This window comes from Zootermopsis nevadensis, unplaced genomic scaffold, assembly GCF_977971745.1.
Source record: "Zootermopsis nevadensis isolate Lab colony 2312 unplaced genomic scaffold, Znev_1.0 Znev_ptg000011l, whole genome shotgun sequence".
Taxonomy (NCBI): domain Eukaryota; kingdom Metazoa; phylum Arthropoda; class Insecta; order Blattodea; family Termopsidae; genus Zootermopsis; species Zootermopsis nevadensis.
This window is the reverse complement of record NW_028259143.1, coordinates 15,997,234-16,023,130: the sequence shown is the minus strand read 5'-3', so window position 1 is coordinate 16,023,130 and position 25,897 is coordinate 15,997,234. Positions and strand designations below refer to the sequence as shown.

General features: G+C 38.4%; 1 protein-coding gene across 1 annotated transcript in view; it reads left to right on the top strand.

The window, feature by feature from the left end:
* Window positions 1–25,897, top strand: part of LOC110831388 (midasin) — a 293,633-nt gene that overhangs the window by 2,270 nt on the left and 265,466 nt on the right. Inside the window, exons 2-24 of the mRNA XM_087347454.1 lie at window positions 13–248; window positions 2,183–2,437; window positions 3,157–3,412; window positions 4,959–5,109; window positions 5,201–5,331; window positions 6,967–7,130; window positions 8,897–9,026; window positions 10,885–11,057; window positions 11,173–11,291; window positions 11,811–11,982; window positions 13,104–13,319; window positions 15,079–15,193; window positions 15,864–16,101; window positions 17,188–17,401; window positions 18,040–18,225; window positions 18,992–19,138; window positions 19,259–19,400; window positions 19,877–20,117; window positions 21,296–21,504; window positions 21,658–21,804; window positions 22,865–23,120; window positions 24,141–24,260; window positions 25,123–25,304. Coding sequence (XP_087203580.1) covers window positions 13–248; window positions 2,183–2,437; window positions 3,157–3,412; window positions 4,959–5,109; window positions 5,201–5,331; window positions 6,967–7,130; window positions 8,897–9,026; window positions 10,885–11,057; window positions 11,173–11,291; window positions 11,811–11,982; window positions 13,104–13,319; window positions 15,079–15,193; window positions 15,864–16,101; window positions 17,188–17,401; window positions 18,040–18,225; window positions 18,992–19,138; window positions 19,259–19,400; window positions 19,877–20,117; window positions 21,296–21,504; window positions 21,658–21,804; window positions 22,865–23,120; window positions 24,141–24,260; window positions 25,123–25,304 — 4,200 coding nt within the window. The remainder of the gene's footprint in view (window positions 1–12; window positions 249–2,182; window positions 2,438–3,156; window positions 3,413–4,958; window positions 5,110–5,200; window positions 5,332–6,966; window positions 7,131–8,896; window positions 9,027–10,884; window positions 11,058–11,172; window positions 11,292–11,810; window positions 11,983–13,103; window positions 13,320–15,078; window positions 15,194–15,863; window positions 16,102–17,187; window positions 17,402–18,039; window positions 18,226–18,991; window positions 19,139–19,258; window positions 19,401–19,876; window positions 20,118–21,295; window positions 21,505–21,657; window positions 21,805–22,864; window positions 23,121–24,140; window positions 24,261–25,122; window positions 25,305–25,897) is intronic.

Genomic DNA, 25,897 nt, shown 5'->3' with positions numbered 1-25,897 from the left:
TTTCACTTTCAGAGATTTGCAGAATCTGATATGGAGGCAGTAATGACTGCCTTGTCTGAGAGTCTTCTTACACCAGATTGTACTCTGGCTGTTGCACGATTTCTTCCACATCTTGTGTTGGAACTCCTTCTACTTGGAGAAGACAGGAGAAGGAACAGCACGTTAACATCCGAAGATCAAAGTCATCTTCACAAACAGATGTGTGTTGCTTTGGGAAAATTGGTCAGTTTTCATCCAGATGCCATCAGGTAAAGGGCTGCACAAAATATTTTGTGACTTCTGTTTATGTTAGATGAGATTTTATGTGAAAGACAGTGGTAATTATATTTCTTTGTTTAAACTTCCTCTGAATGTGACTGGGAAATTAAATAATGTGAGGTTCTCATGGCTATGATTACGAAAAGAGCTGTCATATGGGATATATCACTTTATATGTTGGTAGACATTGACTACCTGCCACGGTGGTCTAGCGGTTAGAACGCTGGCCTTGTAATCCTGGGGTCTCGGGTTCGATTGCCGGCGGTGCCCGAATTTATAACTTGTGCTGGGCAAGGCCGTGGTCTAGGCAACACGGAGTTTTCCTCCGGGGGCTTCCCCGGTTTCTCCATTCACACACAGAAGAAGGCAATGGCAAACCACTTCTGGATCATCTGCCAAGAACGTATATGAACAGGTCCCAGTCCGAGAAAAGGATGGAAGGATCCTGTTCATATGGACCTGTCGTCAGACAGAACACTAAATAAATAAAAATAATAAATAAGACATTGACTGGCATTTCAGAGGAGCTTACTACATCTATCATCAGGGTGATGAGTCTCCTGATCTCTTTGCCTTGGTCAGTAACTTCCAGACTGCATTGTATAACATCCCAAAAGATAGCAATCATAAAAATGGATTCTGTTGCAAGGATTCTGCAAACAAAATGGATTCTGCCTGCAGCACTTGCTGGAGACTTTTCTGCAGTTTTTCTTCCCACGTTATGCATCAGCCCTTATTCCATGCTATTCTAAAGATCTTAGCTTTTCATTGGATGTTTTGCAGTGTAGAATGTGGGAATTTGCCAATGAGGAGTCCAGAAAATGGAACAGATTTTTCTACCACATCACAGGTCTGCTTTGAAATGAGCAGTTGACAACATTCGGTCTCATTTGTTGACTCCTGTTTTATGTCTATCCACTTTAGGTGAGACTTAGAACATCAAAGGAGGTCTAGTACTAGAGGTATTGATTTGTCGAACACTGCAGAGTTCATGTTGATTTTACATTTAAAACTAAGGTGATTTTTTAAGTATATCAAATCTAAAACTTCTTGACGATGGTGAAGAGTCATTTGAATATCTCCGGAGATAGGGATCAGCTCCATCTAGTGGGCCCAACTGTGTAGGAACCTGAAGACGGAGATAGAGTCCCATCTCCGAAACGTCGTTTTACGTTTTATATTTTATATTTTACTAGACGATGGATAATATCCAAGGAAATTTTTATTCAAATAATTTTTTAAGATTCTGCTAGTACAGTCTCTGCATCTTGGCTAAATGAGACATAGTATTGGCATAACTGTCAGGCTCAAAGTGTTAAATAACACAAGACAAGAAATTATACTGTTGCTGTAAAGGAAAGGAGATCAGAGAGAAAGTTGGCATTTGTGAACTTTTGAGGATATTAAGTGCTATCGCACTGAAATGTTAGTTTCAGTTTCAAGTTGAATCTCACACATTAATCTCTTAACAATAAGACCTCACTAATCTGGACCATCTGTAACAGAGGCTGCCTTATTTTTGATGCATGTATTTTATTTGTGTAGAATGAAGAATTTCGTGATTGAGAATTTAATTTCTAAGCATTTTTACAGTTTTATTTTTATCATATTTTTTTCCTGATTCCATCTAAGATAACACATGTTGGTGGAGTGTGAATAAATTTGCACGATTTTATATACTACAGCTTAAAATATTTACGTACATGATGGTGTTCAATGATTATTACATATTCCATATTCATCGCCCTGATGACGGAGGCAGTATGACCTCTGAAACTTTGGTTAACATTGACCGGACTACACAGCGCAACAACCCAGAAGACAGAAATATTCGATCGTATATCTCTTGGTTCAAGTATTAATGATATGTATTATTCTTGTTTGATTGATGAAAACTTTAGTAAGCCATTATTCCTTTCTGTAGGTTTTCCTTGAAGTATTTCGAAAACAACCCATCTCCGTTCCACGATATGAAAGTTTATTCTGCAGCCACAAGTTTGTCAAAGAAAAGGAAGTTTTCATCAAAGAAGACATCAGATGCCATTATTGTGACAGATTTGGAGATTGTTCAGTCCTGTTATAGCTTTCTTCATGTTTCAAGTGACTATTTTAGACAATGTTGGAACTGGTCTGATTTTATTAAGATGTATGTGGGACACAAAGATGACTTTATATGCTGGTAAGTTTCTCTAACGTCAAGCACAAGTAGAATTTGAAATTGTATCAGTAACCATTATTCAGTGTGTTTGCTTACATACTTACTTGCTTGCTCACCCACTCCTTAAGGGGGGTTCACACGGAGTCGAGGACCAGGCGAGAACACTACTCTATTTGAGTGAGTCACACGACCTGCTTAATAACGCCCGTCTCCAGTTCCCACCTGACTTTGCAAATGTTTCTTCTCGCCTTCAGAGTCACGGTGCTTCAAAATGGCACACGAATGACTTGGTCGTGATCACTCCAACATGCCGGAGTGGTTACGACCGCTGTCTTCAAGGTCGTATACTACCAACTGTGCAACGACGACTAGTTCCCACTCGGTAGTGAGCACGACTTCCGGTCCTCTTGGTCGTGTTCTCGCCCGGTCCTCTTTGTCGTGTTCTCGCCAGGTCCACGACTCCGTGTGAAGCCCCCTTTAGAGTTGAGTCCTTCCTGAGAAGCCAAGTCACTCAGCCGCTCAAGAAATTACCAACATTTTATGGAACCTGAAGATTCATTACCATGTTCACAAGAGGCCGCCGCTGGTCCCTATCCTGAGCCGGATGAAACCACAACTGCTTCTCTGATCCCTCACTGCCAGCTCTTTGTAATTTAAATGTATTCTGTGTTGTAAACCTTGTTGAAGAAATTTGAGCAGTATAATTGTGGAATCACTTGGTTTGATATTTGGTGTTTCAGGCTGGCTTGCCAATGTATTGCTGATGTTACTGGTATGACAGATACACAAAGACAAGCTTTTATGGCTGCACATTTGTCTCCTAAAGCTGTTAGAGCTTGTACAATCAGATTTGACAGTTCTCAGCCAAACTACGATAGCGTAAAAGAAGATGCTTGGAAAAGGAAGTCATCTTCAAATGAAAATGTCTGTCGCGTTTCAAAAGTAATTGTGTCTGTTTCGGGGATTCAGTTGCCTGTGTTCAATCCTGAAAGTCAGGTATGTGTTAACAGTGTAATATTTTTATATAAAGATGTAATTTTACTCTGAAATAAAGTAATCATATTTTTTATTGGTAGTTAAAGAAGTCAGATATAAATGACATGATCATAATGAAAAAGAATAGTTTTGTGTGTTGTGCTGGTTTGGGTATGTTTTGAATATATCATAAATATGATTAAAAATAAAGTACAAGAATTCACAATGCATTTTGACCTGAATGGTCATCTTCAGGTGCTGTATCAGTTTCTGTCTAAATTGTATGTGCAATTCTGCAATAATCCATAACACAGCACCATTCGGATTATTTCTAATGCTGTCTTAACTGATACTGTTTTACTTGCTAACGAAGTGACAAAACTTCAAATTCACAGACACGCACGCATACACATGTACACACACTGGTCCAGTTTAAGCTTGAGAATACTATTAATTGAGTTGCTGTAGTAGTGTCTTTCTATAAAATTTTAATTGGACTTCAGAGACACAACACCAGTGCTTATTAGTTGATTTGCTTGGCCGCAGCAGATTCTTGAAAATCACAATAAAATCGAGCTATCGATTTTGCGTATGATTTTGTTGTATCCAGAATTTTATTGTCACTGGGAACATACTGGAACTACTAAGGCTGGATGCATCTCTTGCTGTTGAAAAGTAGGGTCTTAGTTCCTCCTCTGTTTCTATCATGTGTGTACAGTCCGCAGACCAGGAGAAAATCCCTGCTAGAAATTCGTTATACGCGCATGCGCAAGATTTTGCGGTGAGTGACGACCCATCCTAAAAGCATTCGTTCCACAACCACCGAACGAACAACAGACGACAGGCTTTCATGTGTTCTAATGGGTACAGCTTTAAGATTACCTCACAGCGGCACAGCGATTTAATCTAGAATATTATCGCAACACCCGCAGAACACATTAAAAGTGCGCTCACTACACGCTACTCTTAACTGCTTGATGTTTTCAGTCTGTGTGTAGTAGCCTTAAACTCTGACGTATCACACTTCCCACCAATAGGAGCCCTCTAGTCCACCAGGCAGTAAACATTCCCCCCGCACCACACCAGGGATTTTCTTGTGATCTGTGGACAGTAAGTAGACTTCCTAAAGAATCATCAGCAGAGGCAGGAGCCAAAACTCCTGTTACAATAACTTCGGCTTTAGTCCTCCTGCAGGACATTTTCTTCGGTGTCTGAATTGAGAAACGCTGCCTGAAAATGTGGCATTACATTCCTGAAATGTTGGTAATAAATGACTACATGGCGCCAGAAGACCACAGCCACCGGTTTCTCCACCGTGAGAGCCTCAAATCTCAGATTGTGATTTTTCCTTAAGTCCTGATTTCTATCTGTAGGTAACTTTGTCTTGTCCTTCCATGGTTCCTGAAAGTTGTATGAAGCTTTCTGTTTCTTCTCTTTACAAGATACACCCATCAGCACGTACTGCTCTGTTCCTTGTTACGATGTTGTTATGTTATATGATTTATCATTCTTATGGATATTCCAGAAATGTGTATTATTATAGGAAGTATGCAAATTTATTTTGCAGGACAAAAGAGGCTGCCTCGTTCCTGTTAACTCGACACTTGGAAATCTGAAGAGTTTGGCTTTGGCTGTGGCGTCTGGTAGAGCAATATGTCTTCAAGGACCTGTGGGTTCAGGGAAGACATCTTTGGTAGAACATTTAGCATTGTTAACAGGTACCTGGCTGGAAAATTATGTACAGTGCTGTCAATTCTGAGTTGTGTTACTATCGTCGTCACAGGTGTAATATAACTCCTTTCCATTTAGGTCGTAACACTGCACCTTATTACTTGAAAGTTCAGTTGGGTGACCAAACTGACAGCAAGATGTTACTGGGATCTTATCGATGTACCGATGTTCCTGGTGAATTTGTGTGGCAGCCAGGTGTTCTAACACAGGTGAGGAAGGGCACGATTGTTTTTTTTAATTAATTCATTGACCCGTACAACAAAATCTGCAAATTATCCCAGCGCCAAATTCATGTGGTTACGTGCTGTAAAAATATTATCTTGTAATTGCAAGTGTTCATCGAAAAAGTGTTCCATGTTAACATGTTTACTGCCAAGCACGTTGAACAATGTTTTTGTTATCTTTTGCTGTCAGTGTCAAATATGTTTATATAGTTGAGATGATAATGTTGCATCATATTGTGTTGAATATATACTTGTTCAATTTTATCAGTCTAATCACAATAAAATATTATTATTAAATATTAAAATATTGAAATTATTACAATTAACATTTAAATATTTAAAATATATTAAAATGTATTAAAATCGAACATGTCGATAAAGAGCATCATTTTAATACATTTTAATATATTTTAAATATTTAAATGTTAATTGTAATAATTGTAATAATTTTAATATTTAATAATAATATTTTATTGTGATTAGACTGATAAAATTGAACAAGTGACATATAGTTGCTTATATTTCCTAGAGATATCATAAATTCAGTCAAATTTTCATAGATGATGGAGGAAGCTCTGATGTATTGATTTATGTGTTTACAAGGGATATTATTTTGTGAAAGAATGACCTGTTCCTCTGTAATATTGTCGTTGCCTCATGTGTATAAATGTTTGATGTGAAGTTTAGAAAAGCAAAATGTTTGTGCGGAAGTGAATAACTATACAAGATATCACACCCTAAAGTGGTATTAAAGGTAACCTTAAAATATGTAGGATTTTAGATATATCAGATCTAAAACTTCTTGACGATGGTGAAGAGTCAATTGAATAAAAATTTTCTTGGATATTATCCATCGTCTAGTAAATATAAAACGTAAAACCGGAGATAGGGATTAGCTCTATCTAGTGGGCCCAACTGTGTAGGAACCTGAAGACGGAGATAGAGTCCCATCTCCGAAACGTCGTTTTACGTTTTATATTTACTAGACGATGGATAATATCCAAGAAAATTTTTATTCAATTGACTCAGGATTTTAGGTGTTCATGGCGGTGAGTACAAAGTTGTAATACCATATAGTCTAGTAGAAGTTTACCACCATTTCAGAGGTCCTTGCTACCTCCGTTATCAGGGCGATGAATACTTATTGATCTGCTCCAAGGTTCTTGTTCCACTGTAGTAGTTACGGTATTTTCAGCGGTTGACATGCATGGATGATATGCATTGCGACTTGCAGGAGGTTTAATATTTCCTGTCTGCTGAAGACACTGCTCTAATCATGTAGTGACTGGTTGATGATGTTCAGTAAATTGTTGAGCGTATTTCCATGATTTAATTTGAGCTTGGCTATCACAGGCACCCACGGTTAGGAGCATGACACGGAATCCATCGTGTGTCTTCCGTGACTGTTCAGTCACAACTCTGAACTTACTGTGCACTTCATGTCTACACTTAGGCACTTAGGGCACAGTGACTACTACACGATGAGCTGCGTGTAGTGACGTGGGTGTGCAAATGATGTTTTGTATTCGGTGTAAGCCTACTTTAGAAAGTGCAAAAGGACTTTTCAGCAGATAGTGACATAGTTATAATTGGTAGTTTTATAATGCATTCTACCCATAGGCTGTGATTGCTGGATGTTGGATCCTTCTAGAGGACGTAGACTCAGCTGCTGCCGATGTTGCGACTGTTTTGGCTTCGCTTGTGGAGACTGGAACACTGTCTGTGCCTGGCTACAAAGACTGTGTGAAAGTTGCTCCAGGCTTTCAACTCTTCGTTACGAAACGGTAAACAGAGAAGTCAGTTGTCGCATGTCATGCTTAATCCTGTACTATTTTCTTACTGATTATGCCTGTAGTAGAGAAGTACCTAATCACATTTGCGAGCTATGAATTTAAAAAAAACTAAAATTTCAGAAAGTGTGTTAGTTGAGATGGATTCCATTGCAATAGCGTTGTGAAGCCGTAGTCTAAATGATGAATTAACTCTAAACCAAAGTTGTCCTAAATTGTACAGCGTTGCATGAGACTGCATTACCAGTTTGACATGTGCAAGGCTGAGGTGCACGGCATACCTTCATATTTAGCAAGTTTTTTTAGTAATTATAATAACTTATATTCCTTTTAAAATTTTAAACAGAATAAAACATAGCTGTGTACAAATATCTTATGCTTTTAAATCTTCATAATGCTATTTGTTGCATATTAATTTGTTTATAAATTATTTAAATATGACCATTTTAACTGAAGGAGTTGCAAAAACATAGAAATTTTGCTTTGGTAACTGCTTGTGGGACATTTAAAGTTGACACACTACTATGGAAGGTGAGATTCAGACAGATTCTTAAATTTGAAACTAATGTTCAAAGGAACATGTAAAACCTCAATGTAGTTCTCTTGCATTATGCATACTTCCCATGGTCCAAAGATAATGTAAACAGTGTGATACTGTTCTTCATGTAGTTGAAAAAAAAAGCAATATTTTCACCGCCACAACTGTTGTTGTTATTGTTATTTGCCAATGGAAAATTTACTATCCTAGCTCTCCAGTCAGTGACTCCATGATTTTATGATGCTACAACTTATTAATTTGTGAGAGATTAACAGCATTAAACACAAATTAAGTTTGTTTGAAAGATACCAAAGTCTTCTCAGTCATTCATGTGAGAATAGCGTTGTAATCTAACATACTGGGGATTGTCTCTGCCTCCATCATCAGCGCATTCAGTCACTGTGAAAACTTCAAATCTTACACATTATCTCAAAGAGATGTCGCTACTAAATTTCTACGTGGGTTCCCATAGTGACACAGCATATATCCAGCCTTTACTTGATTTCATGTCATGTGGCTCAACATGTATGGTGTGACAGCAGTAACATCTCCAGCGATCCATAGATTACATTTTTGATACGACTGAAAAGGCGGAATTCAAGGGGCGTTAAAATCAGGTGACATCAAGCCACACTGTACTTGCACTTGCAGAATCTCCATCCTACTGAGGACGCCTACCATGTGTGTCAAACGAGCAGTGCTGGACGCAGAAGAACATGATACCACTTTGCTATCATGAACTCTTTGCATTATGTATAATTTATTAATTTAATGTTGATTATTGTCTTTATTACCGCCACGGTGGTCTAGCGGTTAGAACGCTGGCCTTGTAATCCTGGGGTCTCGGGTTCGATTCCTGGCGGTGCCCGAATTTATAACTTGTGTTGGGCAAGGCCGTGGTCTAGGCAACACGGAGTTTTCCTCCGTATCATCCCAACAATTACTCTATTCACACACAGAAGAAGGCAATGGCAAACCACTTCTGGATCATCTGCCAAGAACGTATATGAACAGGTCCCAGTCCGAGAAGAGAAAAGGATGGAAGGATCCTGTTCATATGGACCTGTCGTCAGACAGAACACTAAATAAATAATAAATAATATAATAAATAATTGTCTTTATTGGTCATTAAGATGCAGCATCGTAAAATCCCTTTCTTACCGATTGGACACCCATGTGTCTATATGCATGGAATATGAGTAAACAGTTTTATTCTTTGTAGGTTGTTGCCAAATTTGAGTGGTTTCCACATTCAACATTTTGTTTCCGCTGCTTTCCTTGAGAAACACTGGGTACAGATTAATATTGAACCACTATCAAGACAGGAACTCATCGAGATTGTGGAAACTATGGTGAGTAATCTGTTACTGCTCATGTTGCATCACAGTGAAATATGTTATTTAATCTTTTTTGTCGAGAGAAACAGACCACTTTTGCTGCACAGTGCAGTGTTGTACATTCCTGGAAAACTCACATAAACGAAGAGCTAATTTTAAACAACTCTCTGAAGATAAATGGCCCTGGACATTTGTATAACTTCAGCTTTTGGGTAACAGCTGTGTTTCAAATAACAACTGCAGTGTTTCCTGAAATGTTAGTCAACACCAAAAATTTGACGTGACTTATACCCAAAAGCTGAAGTTACGCATTCAACTCCAGCCACGAAAACCTATGGACATTTATTAATGAAAAGTGTTCCCACTGTTATACGAGGTGCGATCAGAAGGTTTCCAGACTGTGTCAATAGAGGGCGAACCGGAAGTAGGACGAGCTTCTGCCGCTAGGGGGTGCGGCCTACATTCATAGTGAATCAGTGTGCCAGCCGGCATCATCGAATTAGCATTTGTTTCTTAGTTACGGGCGTTTTGGTAGTGCATTACACCGACCCTCCTGCGATTTCGGAATGGCGTGTGCATCAAATTTTGCCAGAGACTCGCCAAAACGGCTACGGAAACATATGAAATGCTAAAGCAAGCATTTGGGGAGTCCGCAATGGGTCGCGCACAAACTTTTGTGTGGCATTCACGTTTTAAAAATGGCCGAACCTCTGTCGATGATGACGAGCGTTCTGGACGACCATCTTCGAGCACAACGCCATTCACGAAGATCGACGTCGTACCATCAACGACTTGTTGCGACATTGTTGGGATAGGCTATGGGACCTGTCAACTGATTCTAAAGGAAGAACTCCACATGCGACGCATCATGACAACGCGCCAGCGCACACAGCCCTCAAAGTTTGGCAGTTTTTGGCCACAAACACCATGGCCATCATCCCGCACCCTCCTTATTCGCCAGATTTAGCTCCGTGTGACTTCTTCCTCTTCCCAAAGATGAAAATTCAGCTAAAGGGAAGGAGATTTGAGACGATAGAAGAGATTCAGGCAGAATCGCAGATGGTGCTTGACAGGCTGACAAAGAAAGATTTCCAGGGATGCTTCCAGGCTTGGCAGCGGCGCTGGGATCGTTGTGTTCACTCCCAGGGGAACTACTTCGAGGGTGATGGATGAATTTAATACCTGAGATAAGTGTACGGGTTTTTATAGGCGCAGTCTTGAAACTTTCTGATCGCACCTCGTATCTAATGTCTTTGTATGGTTGTATCCAACATTATTGTCATAACACTTTAACATTGGCGTGTGATTCCACCACCAATATCTTTGTGCATGTTGTCAAGGTCAGCTGTCAAACTGGGACTATTGTCTTCCTGGTGATGTCACAGCTAGTGTTTCTATATTTGTGTTCTTTTTGTCAGGCTCTCGTAGGTTGTGGAATGATCCGATATTGTTTGGAACAGTAGAGAATTTTTATCAAACAATTACTACAGTTAATAATATATTAATTATTTTTACAATATGATGCGTCAATATAATTTTATTGTTTTCTTTGTATAAATAAAGTTACTTTCCTGCTATTTCTGTAGCTCAGTTGACTGTAAATATAATCATGACATTTCTCAGTAATATGAATACTGAAACAAAATCTGGATAAAAAATGGGCAAAATTTATAAGCTGGAATTAAGAAGAGGATTTTATGTTGTCTTTTAAGTTAAAATTTGAGCCACCATTGAATTATATTTTTCACAGAATTTGAGGGTTTGATAGTGGTGAAAATGTGGACTGTAGTCTTTTAGGTAGTTGCCGCATCCAATACTGCATGACATCGTAATCCAGAATATCACAATCAGTTCTTTTTTTCTTTTATTTCAGTTTCCCCTGCTGAAGACAATCGCAGGTCGCATTGTGCAAGTTTTCCTCTTGTTCTCAGTTGGGAATCACAGTTCAACTCTACAGCTCGAATCTGAACATGATAAAGAAAGCTGTGAGGGAAGTATCCCAGATGTTAGGACTCCTGGAGTTGGCCGACGATTAACATCGACAAGGTATCAGTGACAATGAATCAATGCAAAGTTGTGTTCAGTGATGGGACGGAAGACATTGATTATTACATGCACATATAATGTGTAAAATGAATTAATTCTTTTATTTATTTATTAGGGATTTGATAAAATGGTGCACAAGATCAGTTGAAGGTTTTGATGTATCATCTCAGGAGTCGGCTCTCAAAGTCTTCCAAGATGCTATAGATATCTTCTGTTGTAGTGTCATAAATCCAGGTATGTTGAAGATTAACCTTTTAAATGCAGACTGTTTTATTAAAGGAAGAGATAGGGCAGATGCAGATCAGTTGGTGTCAAGATCAAGAAATCAGTTATTGTATTTACTACAAATTTTAAGCTGTGAGCTCCAAACAAACACTAGAATGTTAAGAATGAATAGATGTACCCATACCGGTTTCTCCGTGGCATCCCAACAATTACTCCATTCACACACAGAAGAAGGCAATGGCAAACCACTTCTGGATCATCTGCCAAGAACGTATATGAACAGGTCCCAGTCCGAGAAAAGGATGGAAGGATCCTGTTCACATGGACCTGTCGTCAGACAGAACACTAAATAAATATAATAATATATTTTTACCTGTGCATTGAAGAATAATTCAAAATACATGTTTGCGTATGTAATGAACACAAAGACTGCATAGAAAGAGTTTATTGATTTTAGTTGAAACTGTAGAAGTTGTTTGTAAAGAACTTCTAAACAGTTTATTTTTGAAATTGTTTTTAATTTTGCAGATAAAAGATTGAAGTTAGCTGAATCTATTGGAGCGTGTCTTGGTATAGTAAAGACCAAAGCAGATTATTTCTGCAACAGTTATAAACCAACTGTAATGATAACTCCATTGCGCTTCACGGCAGGAAGGGTTTCATTGCCCCGACATACGAATGCTGTGACAGTGTTAGAAAGGTAAGTTGACGTCAACAGCAAGCATTTCTGTTGCTGTTGTTTTCTTCTAAAATAATATGAAAGAAATTAAAACTTCCAGTTAATTTTAAATTGTGAAAGAATTTGTTAACATTAAAATATTTCTAAGTGAGGAGCCCTTCTTAATTTGAATGTACTCAGTTTTAGATTTTCACTTTACAGTCCGGCATAATGGTCTAAGAAATATTGCAGTTTGATCTTCTTGGAGGCAGAAAAGAACGCTCAGTCTCTGATACCAATTTTATTGTTATAAGAAAGCAGTGCAAATTGTTTAGGACTTGTTCCTTATTTTTGTGCCCCTCTAACTTTTTTGTTTCAAGGTCCCTGTTCTTTGTTAGGAGCACTATTACGTTTATTGGCTCATGCTGAATGATTCTTAAGGTGGCGACTGATTTGTAACATTTGCCTGTAATGTAACGTGTTACAAATCGAACATTACACAAGTGAAGACAGCGAACGGAGCCGCTCGATGCGAGCCGCTCACGCTCGCGGGCGCTCCATCGTGTTGTCGGTTTTTTCGCGAATCCCTTTGAGTGTTACATTACAAGTCAGTCAGTCAGTCGAGCGGCGTCGTAACGAGCATTCACGAGTTCTTTAGATAACAGTAGCGTATTAAATGAAACAAAGATAACACAACCTCCACGTCCGACATATTGAATGAAATGAATGGAGCACAGTCGAGCCGAGCGTTCAAAACGAGCATTCGATGCGCCTCATCAGTTGTGGTGTAATGTAACATGCTCGCCGCGAATGTTACATTACGAGTAAATGTTACAAGTCAGTCGCCACCTTTAAACAAAGACGTTTGTTGAGCGTGTTTAATGTTCACAGGATCAGGCAATTCATTTTAATTAGAAATGAATGTTATGTGTCCTTTCTTTTTATATTTGTTATTCAGTCCAGAACTTTTTGCCTAACAAGGTCCATGCTTTTCTCAGATTGGGATTCCACAGTCTTGTAATCACCAATTACACGGTGCAACAACTCAGAAGACAGCCGTGTTTAAGAACTTTGTTCTTATAGTATTTCTTTTATGTCACTAATGAGCTCTGAAATTTTCAAATTTAACATTGTTTGAATAACAACATATTCCTGCGTTTCAGTGCTGCAGGTGGATCAAGTTTCTGCTTCACCCGTCCAGCTGCGTGCTTGCTTGAGCGAGTGGCGTGTTGTGTAGCGTGGATGGAGCCTGTATTGCTTGTTGGAGAGACGGGCACCGGTAAAACATCGGCAGTTCAATACCTGGCGGAGAAGACAGGTCATCATCTCATTGTGATCAACATGAATCAGCAGAGTGATAGTGCTGATCTCTTGGGCGGGTATGATCCCATCAGTTTCTTATCTTAGACTAAATGATTTGTGAATGTGGGAAAGAATTTAAAATCAGAGTTTATTTGTAGATGTTTTTTCTTGGGGTGGGGGGTTCAAAAGGTTATACTGCATTGATGAATTTAAAACTTGAAATGATTGGTTATTCTTCTTCAGAGTTTTAAATGTATGATCCCTGTAGACTTTTCCTCTGGAGTGAACAAAAATTAACAGGTAATAACAGCACACCACGGTGGTCTAGCGGTCAGAACACTAGCCTTGTAAGCCTGGGGTCCCGGGTTCGATTCCCGGAGGTGCCCGAATTTATAACTTGTGTTGGGCAAGGCCGTGGTCTAGGCAACACGGAGTTTTCCTCCGTGGCATCCCAACAATTACTCCATTCACACACAGAAGAAGGCAATGGCAAACCACTTCTGGATCATCTGCCAAGAACGTATATGAACAGGTCCCAGTCCGAGAAAAGGATGGAAGGATCCTGTTCATATGGACCTGTCGCCAGACAGAACACTAAATAAATAACAGCATTCTTCAATGTGCATATGTGATGTTAACACAGAAGAAAACAGTAAATACAGTACTAATGTATGTAATGATATTAAGAGAACTTACTTTTTTATTTTGTTTGAAGGGTACTCAAAAATTGCATTATAATTCATCAGAACTTTGGCTTTGTTATGTTTTTTTTTTATTTGTGTGTCTACTTCAATTATCCAGCAACTTTTTTCTACCTCAGTTAATCTGTATACACGCTGGGCAGTCTTAAAAATAAAAGAACTGGCAGTAAACATTTTCTTTGTATACTCATATCAATTTTAAGAATTTAAATATTACTGTAATGAGAATTTATTTATTTGTTTTATTTAATTATGTCACCAGCATCTCAGATTATATTGCCGCAAATGATGCGATGATTAGTGAATCTCATATTAGAAAGAATACGAAAGGAAGTGGGTATGACTTAATTTAAGATACTAATGTGAGCATTTAACATGGGGGACCAAGGAAAGCTACAGAATACCTTAGTCAGGATAACTAGTCTCTGGGCTAGGTTTGAACGGAAGTCCTTCCACGTATGAAGCAGGAGTACTAACCGTCTTGGCCTCACTGTTTGGTGTAGACATGAAACTGCCCTGTTCTGCTTCGTGTGTTCTTACTTATAAGACTGTACCCTATACAAGGAGCACTAGTTTCAATACTGATTAGTAATTTTACATTAAGAATCTTAAAGATTCAAGTAAGGCATAAGAAGACGTGTTATATTTTTGAAATACAAATTCCTTTTTGAAAAGGAGAGATGTAGAAGTTAAGTGAAGTAGAACATATGTATTTCAGCATTAAATTAACCACTGGATACTTTCTTTCTCAAGTCTTCTCTTACCCGTAGGTGTCGAGGTTTTTTATTTATTCAATTGATCTTATTTGGACAATGGTAGGACTCCTTGGAAGAGTGTTCAGCCCGACACAAGACCTCTACCTATACAAACACAGAAAGACGCGGACAAACGTCCATGCCTTGAGTGAGACTCGAACCCACGGTCCCAGTGGCCAGGCGCACGAGGTCCACGCCTCTGACCGCGTGGCCACTGCGGCCGGCCCACTGGATACAAATGTTTTAAATGTTGAAATAATTTTGTGAGGTAGATTACATGTGATTACCAGAGCAAAGGCCTACTGACGCTGTCAGAAGGAAAGGATATATAGAATCCTTTATCTCTCTTAGTAAATAACTAATGATGATCTTATTTTCAGTTATAAGCCAATTGATCTGAAGTACGTTGTTTATCCAGTTCGTGAAGAATTTGAGGCATTGTTTCGGAGCTACTTCTCAGTGCAGAAGAATGTTAAATTCCTTGAACATATTGCAGTAAGTTTATAGTTTAGATGCGTCACGTTTGTGTTTAAAATTTAAATATATATTTATTATTCAAGTCTATACACAAACTTTTAAATTTGTTGATGTTAAAATTTAAAATTAATATTAATATTCTGCGCAATTCATCGTTATCTCGATGTTACAATATTGCGCTTTATAGTAAAAGTTTGTGTATAGACTTGAATAATAAATATATATTTGAATATTGCAGTAAGTTTTTGTGTTATTTTTAATTTGTTGTCGATGTTTGTCTTCTGGGCAGAAACATCGTATTGACAGATGCCAACACTTGGAGGATCGTACTGCCTCCTTCTTAAGCAGGGGTTAAGATGGAAGCAGTATGTTCCTCAACAAAAAAAAAGAGCCTTGTAATGTGGAGAAAGAGCACAGAAACTGAAGTTGTGATTAATCTGAAAGTTAGTGGAAAGCTGAAGCAAGGAGAATTGGTGAAGGATTGTACATGAAACAGTGGATGGGATATGTGAAAATGATTTGTAAATCGTGAAACACCACTTTATTAGGTTCAAGGAAAGAATGAAAAAAAAAATTAGTGTTTTCCATTAAGTTTGATGATTTTATACTGTAAATATTTTGGTTTATTATGTTGTTGCAAATGTTATGTTATATTGACGTTTTGAAACTGAATCAACGATCCCTGCAGATGTGTTTCGGCTTACGTCAGTGGTCTACTCTCCTGAAACTGATGAAGCACAGTCACAGTGCAGCTATGAAGCGCTTGGTTGCTGAAGACTCTTCCAAACAAAAGGGAGATGCTGAGAGAAGACTGGCATGGCAACAGTTTGGTCTAAAGTTGCTCAAATTGGAGACCCAGCTGAAAACACAGAGTGCTTTAGCATTTTCGTTTATTGAGGGGAGCCTTGTGAAGGCTTTGAGAGAAGGTAAGAAATATTCTTTGTCAGAAACACAGACAGTTCGTTGCTACAAACTTATGATTTGTAAGACTTGAGGTTCTCACAGCGGTGAGTATGAAGATTTCTGTCTTCTGGGTTGTTGCGCCATGTAATCTGGTAGATGTTTACCAACGTTTCAGAGGTCATACTGCCTCCGTCATCAGAGTATGAAGATTTCCGTCTTCTGGGTTGTTGCGCCATGTAATCTGGTAGATGTTTACCAACGTTTCAGAGGTCATACTGCCTCCGTCATCAGAGTATGAAGATTTCTGTCTTCTGGGTTGTTGCGCCGTGTAATCTGGTAGATGTTTACCAACGTTTCAGAGGTCATACTGCCTCTGTCATCAGAGTATGAAGATTTCTTTCTTCTGGGTTGTTGCGCCGTGTAGTCTGGTCGATGTTAACCAACGTTTCAGAGGTCATACTGCCTTCGTCATCAGAGTATGAAGATTTCTGTCTTCTGGGTTGTTGCGCTGTGTAGTCTGGTCGATGTTTACCAACGTTTCAGAGGTCATACTGCCTCCGTCATCAGAGTATGAAGATTTCTGTCTTCTGGGTTGTTGCGCCGTGTAGTCTGGTCGATGTTAACCAACGTTTCAGAGGTCATACTGCCTCCGTCATCAGAGTATGAAGATTTTCGTCTTCTGGGTTGTTGCGCTGTGTAGTCTGGTCGATGTTAACCAACGTTTCAGAGGTCATACTGCCTCCGTCATCAGAGTATGATAATTTCTGTCTTCTGGGTTGTTGCGCCGTATAGTCTGGTCGATGTCCACCAACGTTTCAGAGGTCATACTGCCTCCGTCATCAGGGCGATGAATTATGATTTTTTTTTATATTAATTAGTTTTTATGGTTGCTTGGTTAGAGAATTTTACATCTGTCACTGGAGTGTACAGAACTTGATGACTAAAGCTGTAATACCACAATAACAAAATCAGAAATGAGAAACTAGGATTAATTTCAAGCTAGCCCACTAACTAACTAAAAATCAGGGTTCTATATGTGAAATGGAAATGTTAGTTTGGCGGATGTATGCAAATTTGGCAAACATATTTAACTTGTTCTTTGTCCACAGGTTACTGGGTTTTACTGGATGAAATAAACTTGGCTTCTGCCGAGACATTGGAATGTTTGTCGGGATTGTTAGATGGCTCGGCTGGTTCTCTTTACTTGTTGGAGAGGGGAGATCAGGAACCAATTAAAAGGCATCGAGACTTCCGTCTGTTTGCTTGCATGAATCCTGCAACTGATGTTGGCAAGAAAGATTTACCAGCTGGTTTGAGAAACAGGTATATTTGATTTCTACTTATATACTTATGATAAATTTAAAAGTTATGGCATGTAAAGACTTTGTAGATATAAGTATAGGTGATACGATTATAAAATAGACAACTGGAAAAGTAAGTAATGCGACTGGTTTTTATGTATTAGAGTGCAGTTAGAACTTGATCTGAAAATGTGTCAATAAACTCTCTTACCTATCTCAGATTAGGCAGTCTTGTCAAGAAATTCTCTGTACTTGTACCATCTCTGCAGCGTAAAATGTTAATCATTGCTGTATTGTTGTACTGTGTGAAAAATTGCCGCCTCTAGTGATGTGGAAATACGCAGATCGAAGATGGTTTACGAATATGCGGGCACTGCCATGTAGCGCATGGGTTAGTTATTGGTATTCTTGTGCACTGTAGATTTACACAAGTAAATATAATAATTACACAGCTCAGTTCTGTTATTAGAAAAGTAAGTAAATATTTTAAAATAACATTATCGCTGAAATTTGTTTATTTCTACACGACCACTTTCATATTACAAGGAGGAAGTCACAGAAATATCCCACGCTTGTTTTAATCTAAACAAATTATGCAAAGAAGTTGGGCAATGTGACGTGTAGTACAGTATTAAGATAATGTATTTCCGTGCCAATTAGGTTCACGGAATTCTTCGTGGATGAGCTGACCGAGAAGTCTGATTTAACATTGCTGGTTGGAACTTACCTGCGGCATTTGTCTCTACCTGTCGAGAAGCTTGGGAATCTTGTTAAGTTTTATCTGAGTGTAAGAAAGGAAGCAACTGAGAGGTTGACAGATGGCACTGGACATAAGCCACACTACAGGTATGTAATGCTTATTTTCATTGTATTTTTCAATGTCATTTTAACCTTTATCTTATTAGAGACCCATTCGCTCTACAGGAATGAATTAGCTAATGATTACTGAAATTTATCTCAAGTAATTTTTTGCTCTATGACAGCTGGCCTACCAATGGTACAATGGAAATGATGTAAACGTCCAGCATTTTCAGTCACATTTCACATGTGTTCTGTTTTGGCATCGCATGATGTCAAAGTCCGTAGTCTGTCGTAGTATGAGACTTTTATGTCAACAGCACTGTCATTGTTTGAAAAATGTAGGAATACATGAAAATTCTGTATGAAGTAGAGCTCCTGTTTATATGGGGTGCCCCAATCTCATTTGCCAGGTTTGTCACCAGTGAACTGATGGAAACTTTTTTTTGAACTGTCAGTTGTCCCTATTTAGACAACTTTACGAATTGTGTTGGATAAGGGATATGTGTCAAGCCTATTGAATAGGTGATTTTCTGATATTTTCATATAAATCTGCATGGATTAGGCCATTTTTCATCTGTGGATCCTTTCCATTCACAGATAGACGCTGACTCCGGTAAATAACAAAGTGCACTGACAAAGAATTCTAAGAACAGAAGCGTTAAAGAGTTAAAGTTAGAATCTAGACCGGACACCTGTTTTTATAATTTTGTATTTCCTCTTAAACATTTTTCAGTTCGTAATCTGTATTTTTCACTGAATAGTTTCTCTTACGTGTTTTGTCCTATGTTAGAATTGGTATGTCTCGTTTCAGTTTGCGTACTTTGTGCCGAGCGCTCAGTGTGGCTGCCCATAACAAGTGTGGTTCTGTTCCACGTTCCCTGTACGAAGCTCTGTGTCTCAGTTTCCTTACGCAGCTTGATTACTCTTCACATCCTGTGGTTGTACAGATGGTAGCAAAGTAAGTACAGCTTTCATCTGTGGTTCAGATATGCCTGATTTTCTCATATAATTACATTACTGATTTAGGTTTGTAATTATATTTTTATTTTATGTATACATAAATGTTTTGCATTTCTAGAGCTGTCGTAGGATCGACAGATGTGAGGAGTATATTGAAGCAGCCAATACCACCCCCTTGCTCTACAGATGCACATCAGTACGTATGCTTCGAAGGCTACTGGGTACCACAAGGAAACCTGGAACCGAACGTTGATGCAAAGGTTAAGCTAATTTTGTGATTTTGGTCAAATATGTATGTGAAAAGAGTGAAAGTAAACGCGGACAAACATCCGTGGCTTGAGTGGAATTTGAACCCACGGTCCCAGCGACCAAGCGGCACAAGGCATACGCCTCAGACCGCGCGGCCACGGCGGACCCCATTTACTCATATCAAGAGATGAATTTTCCGATGTACAGAAATCATCAAAATTTTTGTTAGAAATTATGACACTTGTGTCAGCAAATGTTATGGGTTCTGATCAGGTTCTTATTGTTTAAGGAAGGTTTTCATGTAAGTTACGAAAAATAGGGGCCCTAAAATTTATCACTGGGGGAACTCCATGCATTGCTGTTCTTCAACTGGAGAAGAAATTTTGAGTTGTGCTACGTTTCCACTTAGTAAGAAATTCTTTTGTCAGGTATAATTTGTAGTAAGCCCTTTTTCTAGCATAATAAGTATGTTTCTTTTCATTTGCAGTACATACTGACACCATCTGTTAGACGCAATCTTTGTGACTTGGTTCGAATTGTATCCATTGGCCATCATCCTGTGCTTTTACAAGGGGAGACATCTGTGGGTAAAACAAGTCTCATTACATATCTTGCCAAAGCTTCAGGAAATCACTGTGTTAGAATTAATAATCATGAGCACACTGACCTTCAGGAGTATATTGGATTGTATTCTGCTGATGAACAGGGCCATCTTGTGTTCAGAGAAGGTAAGTTTCTGCGAAAAATATTTAGTAATTACTAGTGTTGGATTAAAAACTTTGTTAATTTAGAAATTTCCAATTTTTAGTGTTCGTTCAGTTTAAACAGTGAAGTAATCTTTCATCAACTGAAGAAAATTGGCTTCAATGTTTAATTCATATTTTCTACCCTTTTTGTATTCACGTGTGTAATGATTTCCATATATTACTTCTTACTTTACTGTTAGTGAAGTAGTAATGGTCTTGACTGTTTTTATTTATAAACGGTTATGAAGAAAGTTTGTGTATTTGCAACCATGCCCTAATCACTCACATACTTCAGTTTTTTATTTTCCTGGTTCCTACATACACCTTGTTTCAAAAGTAGCTTTACAACTTCGCAGGAGAATATAAATTTATTTAAAGGACGTGCGCAATATTTTTAAATGCACAAATTTAGCCAAACACATCAAGTTTCATGCACTTAAACTGTAGTACCGAAAACCGCCACCGCGAGCTCTCCCAGCCCCTTCTTTTTCATGGAGACCATTACCGGCATTGTGTATCTGGACGTGCTCCAACAGTTCCTCATTCCTCAACTTGACGAAGATGACCAGGAAGGACGCATTCACTTCCAGCAAGACGGTCCACCCCCTCATTAACTCGGAGAAGTGCGCGAGTACCTCAACAACCGTTTCCCAGGTCGGTGGATTGGTCGGGTCGCACCAATAGCACGTCCACCTTGTTCCCCGGATCTAACACCTTTAGATTTCTTCTTGTGGGGATTTGTTAAAGATCGAGTGTACGTGCCACCCTCACCTGCAAATGTGGCCGAACTCCGAACTCGAATTACCGCCGCAGTTGCTGAAGTGACACCGGAGATGCTATACCGCGTGTGGCAAGATGTTGACTACAGATGGGACGTCTGCCGCATAACAAATGGAAGTCACATTGAACCATAAAAATCCAATGGACATAAAATTTGAAGTGTTTGACTACATTTCTATGTTCTGAAATTATATGTCTCTCCTATCAGTTCACCAATATCTCGCCCTCAAGTTGTAAAGCTACTTTTGAAACACGCTGTATAACTGGAATTATAAAATGTAGGAAGTATGTTTTAGAACTGCCTATGTCTTTAGCTTCCCATTATTTCCTCTTTGTTTGTCACCTTAGTATTGGAAGTTGATACATAGTTGTAATTACAGGTGTATTAGTTGAGGCAATGCGAAGGGGTCATTGGATTATTTTGGATGAGTTGAACTTGGCTCCAACTGATGTGCTGGAAGCGCTAAACAGAGTTCTTGATGACAATAGAGAACTGTTTATAGCTGAAACACAGGAAACTGTCAAGGCTCACCCACATTTCATGCTCTTTGCCACCCAAAATCCACCAGGGCTCTATGGCGGTAGGAAGGTATGCGAAACTTGATTTCTGTATGAAGAATTATCAAATTGTCATCTTGCTTTTCTGTCATATATTCAAATGTGGGAATACAGCTACGCAACTGTCTGTGGTGAGAAGAATCTGACTTTTCACGATCTCTGTAATGGATTGTATCATTTCCAGATGTTGTCTCGTGCATTTCGTAATCGGTTTGTGGAGTTGCACTTTGATGAAATCCCTGCAAATGAGCTGGAGATTATTCTTCATAAGAGATGTGACATGCCTCTTTCTTATTGTAAGAAAATGGTTTGTGTTATGACAGATTTACAGGTGAGTTGGATAACAATAATTCCGCCAGACATTTTGTAAAATTGATCGATCCGTAGAATTTTTAAGTAATTTGGATAAGTTTCCCAAGCAAAACAGGATGTGTATATTATGTACTCTGATAATTTGTAGACTGAAACACATGTTGAGATTTTATTCTGAAAGTTTACCATGTGCACATGCCATTGGGTTATGGTTTTTGGTATAGGAGTTACTGTTTTTTGTATTGTGCGAAAATCTCTTCCAATTCAGTACAGAGTTATATAGCTTAACTGTGGGTATGTGTATTATCAGTTTATATAGTTACTGGTTTACATTAAACCCTCAGGTTTGTAAAATGCAGATTTGATTGTATGCGTATAAATAATATGAATCATTATTTGCCGAATGCAAGAAGTTAAATTATACGTGGTCTGGCAAACTCACTGTAGTAGCATGCGATAAATAAAACTGCTGGTTAAAAAGCAGCAGTTGGTATAATATTTAGTTGATATATTATTTTATAGTCTAAATTTGCATTGATATTTTACTTTAAGGGGTCCACAGTGGCCGCGCGGTCTGGGGCGTGGGCCTTGTGCCGCTTGGTCACTGAGACCGTGGGTTCGAATCCCACTCAAGCCATGGATGTTTGTCCGCGTTTTTCTGTGTTGTGCTGTCCTGTGTTAAGGTAGAGGCCTTGGGACCGGCCGATCCCTCGTCCAAGGAGTCCTACCGAATGTCTATAGATCGAGCCAACGAAAAGTTGGGACCCACAGTGCTCAGGCACTTGAAGAACGGGTCGATCCCAATATTTTACTTTAATGTTTAATTTCCAAAGTTTGTATTACACAGTTCATAAATAAATATAATATAATATATGATTTTTTTTGTTTATTTACTTTGACTTTTCACAACCATATTTCTCTCTCTCACTTAATTGCATACAATATTAATTTTATGCATTGCAGATTTACTGAACACACTGTTTTTAAGGAATATGTCCTTTGTGTTGAATGAGGGTTTACCGTACTGTGTACCATATTTTTTTTGTGGTTAATGTGATTGTAACTTCTGTATTTAACAGTTGCGTCGCAGAGGTAGTGCAGCGTTTGCTGGTAAACAGGGTTTCATAACGCTTCGTGATCTGTTTCGATGGGGAGAGAGATACCGGCTGGCTGGTGAAAAGGAAGGAACTTATTATGACTGGGATCAACATATTGCAGATGAAGGTTACTTGGTACTGGCAGGTCGAGTACGGAAGCAGGAAGAATGTCGTGTTATTCAAGAAGTCATCAAGAAACATATTAATAGAACTGTTGATCCCCAGAAACTGTTCACTTGTGAGTCCTTAATAAATTCTGATTGTTAAGGTAGTATTTAATCTTGTGTACGGATTTTGTCTTATTTTGGCCTTCCTGAGAAGGGCAAAGGAGGAATTATCATGGATTTCAAAACGCAGTGATGGTCTTGTTTATCTCACGTCACGTGTTGATTTTTTAGATATGTATACATAAATTGTGAAAATTATTACAACAGAAATTGATACAAACAAAACCTGGAGATGAGACAATAAAACTATTAATTTATTAAAATATTTGTGTTAAAACCTTAAAACACTATATTTAACAGTTCACACTTGCAACCGCTTGTTTCAATAATTGTTGCCATCAGGAACAAGTTTCATGTTCACTTAATAATCTTGATATGCGTTTCCAGTTCGGAAAACCGTCTACAAATGCTTACTTTATTTTGCTAACATACTTAGATAATTTACAAATGTTACTGTATGTGACTCACTGCGCATGCATGGAAGCTTCTTTCATGGCTGTCGATAAGACATTTGATGCTCTTCATGATTCTGAAATAAAACATGGGTATATGAAAATCCAGGTAACAAGAGTGTTTGTTGAGAGTCAAATTTAATTATTAGTATCACGAGTCTGACATTTGTATTACAGAGTCTTTAGCAAAACATATATATTATAAAATATTTATTGGCATTGATTGAGCAGGACACTGAGTACACCGAGGGAAGAAACAGATTTTTAAAGACAGCTGTCACCTGTATTTAATTAATACCAATGAATTCTTTCAAATGTAAGACTTGAGGTTTTCGCAGCGGTGAGTATGAAGATTTCCGTCTTCTGGGTTGTTGCGCTGTGTAGTCTGGTCGATGTTAACCAACGTTTCAGAGGTCATACTGCCTCCGTTATCAGGGCGATCATCGCGTTGGTTAACATCGACCAGACTTCACAGTGCAACAACCCAGAAGACGGTAATCTTTAATTCTTTCAAATCTCCGTCATTATAGGCATGCACCGAACAGATAGTTCATGATCACTGATTTTTATTATTTCCAGTGAGCTCAGAGACTTCTTCAGTGACTCGTCCCATCTTGGAGAAGGTTCTGAAAAGTACAGTTCCCGGTTTTAAACATATTGTGTGGACATACAACATGAGACGCCTGGTTGTTCTGGTTGGTAAGTTATATTAATGCCACTGTACAGAGTATACATGTTGGTAACACAATCAACTATCATTATGGTATTAAAAATATATTAAAATTGGCCGTCAATCACAATATAAGATAATTAAAAGATTAAAATATCATTTTACGTTCCTTATCGAGTACTCGATTTACATGTGGAACATTTACGACATGTTTCGGCTATATATAGCCGTCATCAGGTGTTATTTTATAAACTTTTTAACTGAATTACTGATTTTTACTGATATTTAATGATTTTTAGTTTTCATTTTTCTTATCATGTACAATATGAAGGACGAGAACATGATAAGAAAAATGAAAACTAAAAATCATTAAATATCAGTAAAAATCAGTAATTCAGTTAAAAAGTTTATAATATAACACCTGATGACGGCTATATATAGCCGAAACATGTCGTAAATGTTCCACATGTAAATCGAGTACTCGATAAGGAACGTAAAATGATATTTTAATCTTTTAATTATCTTATATTGTGATTGACGGCCAATTTTAATATATTTTTAATATTTAATAAATCACAATATGACGCACTTACAATATCTTATCATTATGGTGTAACAATCATTAATTTTCTTTTCTAGATCATGTCTGTCTTCTGGGATGTATCACTATGTAGATATTGACTGTCATTTCATAGGAACTTACTGTCTCCATCCTCATGGCAGTGCATACGCTCTGCACGGAAATGTTTTAATAGAAATAGGAGTAGAATGGACATGGCACAGATGGCTACTTGAACTCATCAGTTGATGATGACATTTTGCTTTTATAAAGTCATTGTTTCACCCAGAGTTGTTTAAGGCGTTCAAACGTGTTATCATGTTTTATTTTAGGCAAAGCTTGCCAGTTCAAAGAACCAGTGCTCCTCGTTGGCGAGACAGGTTGTGGTAAGACAACAGTGTGCCAGATGTTGGCATCCATCTATCAACAGTCCCTATATACTGTCAATTGTCATATGCATACCGAGAGCTCGGATTTCCTCGGAGGACTTCGTCCAGTTAGAGACCATAGCAGTGTAAGTGTACTGTGTGGTGATCCAGCAGGATTTTGTATCATTTCATATGGTTTTATTTTGGCTGTGTTTGTGGGCATTAAAAAAGAAGGGATTTGTGAAGTTTTAAATCTGTTCATACTATTGTATCTATGATAATTCACTTTTAATAATATCTACCTCTATTATTTAGCTCATTTTTTAGGAAGTTATTCTGAATTTTATGAAATAGATTCTTTAAATTAAATTAAATTCGTGGCGTAACAGCTCCAGAGAGCCAAAGCCGACTAGCTTGACTGCTGGTCTCACGTTCACATGCCTAAGCCGAGGTGAACGATCATCCAACCAGACATGGGGTGACGTGTGGTCAGCACGACGAACCCCCAGCCATTGCTAGCTTTCCTGACCGGATTACGCTACTCATTGCAGCTCCCCAATTTCCTCACGATGCTGGGTTGACACCGGTCCCATACACCGGTCGAAAGCTCATGAGAAAATTTCTTCTCCCCCGAGATTCGAACCAGCTGGTATTCCATATCGCCGGTCCGAAGCATGATGCCTCAGACCGCGCGGCTACGGCGCGGGACGAAATAGATTCTTACTGAATAAAAAATAGT